This window comes from Nanorana parkeri, unplaced genomic scaffold (assembly GCF_000935625.1).
Source record: "Nanorana parkeri isolate BGI_ZX_2015 unplaced genomic scaffold, ASM93562v1 scaffold286, whole genome shotgun sequence".
Classification (NCBI taxonomy): Eukaryota; Metazoa; Chordata; class Amphibia; order Anura; family Dicroglossidae; genus Nanorana; species Nanorana parkeri.
The window spans coordinates 1,057,294-1,063,144 of record NW_017306554.1 but is presented as its reverse complement, the minus strand read 5'-3'; the positions used below and the strand labels follow the sequence as shown (position 1 = coordinate 1,063,144).

Genomic DNA, 5,851 nt, shown 5'->3' with positions numbered 1-5,851 from the left:
TTTTTTGGGTTTTTTGTGGGGGGGGGGGGAGGGGGTTACCTGGAGTTAGGCTTTAATTCAGATGAGTAAAGTCAAGGACAAAAACATTAAACCTTGCTCCCTCCGTGTTCTCCTGTGTTCCCTTTAGTTAGTATTTATCTTCTATGTACATTTTTATTTTGTAAGAAAACCAACTCTTTAATTCTAAGATCCAGTTGTTCTTTATTAGAATCTAGACACCCCAGGCAAAGAACCTCCTACACATATACATTAGGGGCCCATTCACACTTCTCCAAGCTAGTAGATGGACAGTTGCTGCAGACTGCTCTGTCCCTTGTGATGTTGTGCTGGACAGGAAGTTCAGGGAAATGGAGTTGAGAAAGTGGGAGCTGTTAAGAAACATAATAACTAAGTGTTTGGGCAAAAATGTAAAGCAATGCTTTGCTGGGCAATGTATATTTGTTTCATCTGGATTCATTATTGAAAAAAGTCTGAGAGTTTAATATACCCTATATACTCGAGTATAAGCCGTCCAGAATATAAGCCGAGGTGAGACTGCCAGATGACCCCGCTCGGAGCGCCGCCCACCGGAGCAGCAGTGACGCGACGCAGTGACCGGCCACCTAAATTAGGACCCGGAGACTGCCAGATGACCCCGCTCGGAGCGCCGCCCACCGGAGCAGCAGTGACGCGACGCAGTGACCGGCCACCTAAATTAGGACCCGGAGACTGCCAGATGACCCCGCTCGGAGCGCCGCCCACCGGAGCAGCAGTGACGCGACGCTCGGCGAGGTAAGTAAGAAGAAACCTGACCAGCTTGGTTGTTTGGTGCGCACTAAAAATGCAATTGGTAACTAAATCTATTGGTGTCAATAGTCAGCCTGCTATAGGCTATTGCAATTTGAAATAGCAAATAGCAGGCTGGCTTTTGCTCCCGGCTGAAGCCACTCACCTGTCCACTGTGGAAGCTAGCTGGCAAGTAAATGGGGGAGCAGGGGGAAGTGGGGCGCCGCGGAAATGGTTGCTTGAGAGATACTGTTAACTCTTAAGCAACCAGAAACTACAGTTATCCGGCACCTGCCAATCCCCATGGGTGCCAGATAACTGGGAGTTTACTGTAGTAAACTAAACCTGAGATATTAGTCCATCACAGGAGTGAGCCACCCTCCAGAAGGATAGACAGCGTCTGCACCAATTCAGAGATAAGTGATACACAAATAAGATAGTTTTGTTAATAGGATACTTGAACGTATTTTTAAGAATTAACTCTTGAATTTAGTGTTACTTTAAGTGCTCGTTTGGTCTCTGATCCTGAGGGATGGCTGGCTCTTAGACCAGTCCCTGAAACCTCTGTCCCCCTTCGCTGCATCAGTCTATGGTCCCGGAGTCATCACGTTCTATACACATTTTTTACTGAAAGTTTGGGTTTCTTAAACAGTTGTCACGTGACATAAAAATTGCAACTACCACCATTTTAGTCTCCAGGGTCAACAAAGTCATACTCACCCGATCCTCCAAAGCTGGCTGGCTGTAACAGCGCTCCCTCCAGCCTGTCGCCTCCACCACTGCAGTGATGGTATGTCCTCCAGCATCCTCACATCCAATACACTGTGTATAGGACGTGATGACTCAAGGACCCAAAGACTGCTGTAGCAGAGAGGGAGAAAGACCTGTCTAACAGTAAGCCGGCTCTGAGCATCAGGAGAGCTGAAGTTTGTTATTTTAGTCCCTAGACAAAAACTAGCTGCTAACCCTTGCAATGCGGGGGTAGCCGCACTGCAAGGGTGAAGAAAAATGTTTCCCACAGTCCTTCTTTAAAGTGACATTAAAGTACAAAAAAAAAGTAACTTCCCTCCCCACAATGTTAATGTCAGCACTTACCTTAAATTAGGTTTCTTAATCCGATCTTCCTCTTCTTTCCTGATGTTTTCATCTGTCCCACCAGCGGAGCGGCGGCTCTCCAATCCAGCGCTGACTCCTCTCTGCTTGCTGGCACTTCCGATCCCAAGGTGTCTGCATGCGGGTGCACGCGTCCATAGACTTATCTTGCGTCTCTGCTGGTCTCCCGGCCGAAAATCCGAACTGCGCATGCGCGCGCCCCAAGATGCTTTGCGGCCGCCCGAGCAGTTTCGGATTCTCGGGCGGGAGCGCGCGGCGAAAACAGGGTAAGTTTAAACCGCTGTTAAAGCGTTTAAAAAAAAAAACTTTTGACTATATCTACTGCTTGCTAGCACGGAGGGTTTAGAAACCCTTTAAGTATTTGTCAGGCCTAAAATGTGCGCTTTAACATGTTTGCAAACAATTTAACAAAAACTATCTCTGGCAGGGAAAGGGTTAAACACTCTGATGATTCCATTTTCTGAACCAATATTAAACAATTGTAGAATCTCACTGTACTAAACGTCAGACAACTATAAGCACTTCTAACAAATACACTCATATACTCCTATGTCATTCAGTGTCATTACAAGAGCCATGCTAGAAAACAATCTTCGTCTACTTTATAGGGAGACAAATGTATATTCCGTGATGAAGAATGACAACACTTCTCACACAACACTTACCATGCTGAGCAATACATGAGCAGCTTGCACTGCCTCCACTGTCTGTACACACCGTATCATAGAGCACCCAAGAGGAGGGAAACCTCCATACACTCTGCGGGGACTCGCCAGCTCCTCCTAGTGTCCTGGACGACTTGTAACAACTCAGCAGCTTACTTACACTGTCTGATTGTACAAAACATATCCCTGGTGATTACCAGCATTTTGTTCAAAATGCTTCACCCCTAAATAATCAATTCAAATAATGTTTCGTTTTTTTTTTTAGAGCACCGACATTTTGTGCAAAATAAAAGGGAGACAGTTGCAAACTGAAGAGAGATGCTGATTAGTTGCCATGGGCAACTGCTCCAGATTCTGTCTGCTCTAGTTTTGATAAATTCCCCTCACTGTGTTTTGCAGTGCGCTGCATTTTGCAAAAAAGGATCAGGTACAATTTGTCATCTGTTGTGGTGCACAATGGGTGAGCACACCTAAAACAACGTTAATGCGTGCCACAATTAGGGTTGCCATCTGTCCGGGATTCACCAAGACAGTCCAGGTTTTGAATGCTGTGTCCAGGTTTCATGGCAGCTCAAACCCGAACACATGATGTCAGTCAGACAGGGGCAACCAAAATTAAGATAGGGGCTACTGGCTCCCCACTGAAAATGGTCTTGACTGTGATATTTACATATGAATGGGTGGCGCTATTTACCTATGAATAAGCCACGACTCATTCTCCCAAAAAAATGTCCATGCGTCGCTAGAGTATTTGGCTTTCGCTGAAAGAAAAGGTGGCAACCCTAGCCACAATACGCATTAACACACCATAAGGTATGACTTTAATGTGAATAGGTTGCCTTAACGCAACACACATTAAAGCATGCCATAATGTGCATTAACACGCTGCAATGGGTTGCCTTAACACGTGAAAGGCAAAGGCACTCATTCATAACTAGCTTTAAAGCAAGGTGCACATGGAAGGGCTTTACACAGTACAAAAACAAAAATTACCCAGCACACTCACCTGCCAGCATGCAAAAAAATACACTGTCTAGCTACTAGGATTAAAAACAGTGGTTTTAGTTGCACAACTTTTACAAAATATATGGAAGTAACACTGCCTCATCAAGTGTGGTCCTTACTCTAATCTATGGGCTGCCTTAAGACAACGCTTGTTAATGCATGTCATAACGTGCCTTAAAGCACTGCAACGGTCATCAATCACTGATAACACTAAACTGATGAGCGGTAAAAGCTTTTAAAGTGTCGCCTATGGCCAATTTTGGGTATGGTAGTTTTCTGCAATTTCGCAGTGCGCGCAATTTGAAAGCTTGACATGTTTGGTGTTTGTTTACCCGACGTGACCCGATCTTTTATATTTTACCAAAAAACTGGGTAATAATAAATGTTTCCTAACATAATGTAAAAAAAAACTTTTTTTTTTCAAAATTTTCTGTAATTTGTCCTAATTATAATAAAAAATAAAAACCCCAGTGGTGATTAAATACCCCCAAAATAAAGCTCTATCTGTCCCCAAAAAAGGGTATAAAATTCATTTCAGTACAGCGTTGCATGACGGAATAAACGTCAGTCAAAGGACTGCAGCGCTGAACACTGAAAAATGGCCTGGCCAGGAAGGGGGTCTAAACACCTGGTCTTGAAGTGGTTAATGGAGAAGTGAGGGGAGAGTGAAACATACTGTAACTAGAGGTGGGCTACTGCTGCCCTCCAGTTGTGCTTTAAGTACAAATCCCAACATGCCTCTGCCTCTGGGAGTCATGCCTGTAACTGTCAGTTTTAAAATGCCTCATGGGACTTGTAGTTCTACAACAGCTGGAGGGCCACTGATCAGTCAGCTCTCGGTCTCTGTTCACATTGGTGTGCAGTCATTGTTGGCACTGGCGGAACTACCAGGGTCGCAGCGGTCGCAATTGCGACCAGGCCCTGGCGTTCCGCCACTTGGGGGGGCCCAGTGCCGCTCCTTCCCTTCCTCATAGCCGCCCGCAGCATGTACGGGCAGCTGTGCGGCAGGGATGGGAGAGGCTGTCACCAGCAGAATATGCTGCAGGCACCGCCAGGCAGCACATTCTGCTGTGTGAGGAGCCGACCCTCTTAGCCCCGCCCCCTGACCGGGGAGATGAGGAAGAGGGCCCTGCTGGAGAAGGAAGGTAAGTCTGGAGTGGGAAGAGGGGGGGGGAGTGTGTGTGTTGTGTAGTGGGATTCTGTAGTGCTGACTTCTATTATAATGTATTGCTGGGACTTGTAGTCCCGCATAGCTGGTGGGATTCTACATTGCTTTATGATGATTATACAGCAATGCAGAATAGCTCCAACTATGTAGGACTACAAGTGTGTGTGTGTGTGGGGGGGGGGAATGCTGGTGATATAGTGCTCACTTTTATTATAATATATTGCTGGGACTTGTAGTGCCACATAGCTGGTGGTATTCTGCATTGCTGTATGATGATTATACAGCAATGCAGGATAGCACCAACTATTTAGGACTACAAGTCCCCAGCAATGCATTATAGTGTGGGGGGAGGGGGTGCTGGTGGCATTCTGCATAGCTGACTTATTATAATGTATTGCTGGGAATTGTAGTCCCGCATAGCTGGTGGTATTCTGCATTGATGTATGATGATTATACAGCAATGCAGAATAGCACGAATAGCACCAACTATGTAAAACACACTACAAAAAACAGCAATGCATTTTATTATTAAGCAGGGATACACCACTTCCGATACTGGGCATTTTCACGAGTACTCATACTCGTGAAAATGCCCCGATACTAAGCGCAGATACCGGTGTTCTGTCCGGAACGCCAACGTAGTCGAATTTACCGACCTCAGCACCTGCGCTTGCGCACAGACCAGTATTATCGAGGAAACGCATTTATTTACAAAGTTTTTTGTTGAAATCGTTAATTGTGACCGTTAATAATATTCCATCCATCATTCACTGCCATGGACGGCATATTATTAAGGTCACAATTAACCATTACAAATGAATACTTTGTAAATAAATGGTGGTTTCCTCGTTAATCCCGTCTGTACGTGAGCGCAGATACTGGTTCAGCGTTCTCAACAGAACACCGACACTAACATTTTAAATAAGAGGCTGCATGAGGTCCCGCGCTTGCTGGGGACCTTGGCAGCCTTCCTGTTAACCAGTTGACATCCGCGGTGTTAAACCCCCTTCCCATCCAGGCCATTTTTCAGTATTCAGCGCTGCGGTACTTTGACTGACATTTATTCCGTCATGCAGCGCTGTACTGAAATGAATTTTATACCCTTTTTTGGGGACAGATAGAGCTTTCTTTTGGT

The 5,851-nt window shown here is 45.5% G+C and overlaps 1 protein-coding gene across 1 annotated transcript in view; it reads right to left on the bottom strand.

Annotated features, from left to right (window-relative positions):
• Nucleotides 1–2,591, bottom strand: part of CUNH19orf60 (chromosome unknown C19orf60 homolog) — a 28,862-nt gene extending 26,271 nt beyond the window's left edge. The window contains exon 1 of the mRNA XM_018557492.1: nucleotides 2,544–2,591. Within this exon, the coding sequence (XP_018412994.1) occupies nucleotides 2,544–2,546 (3 nt within the window). The 5' untranslated portion in view covers nucleotides 2,547–2,591. The remainder of the gene's footprint in view (nucleotides 1–2,543) is intronic.
• Nucleotides 2,592–5,851: the final 3,260 nt, after the last annotated feature.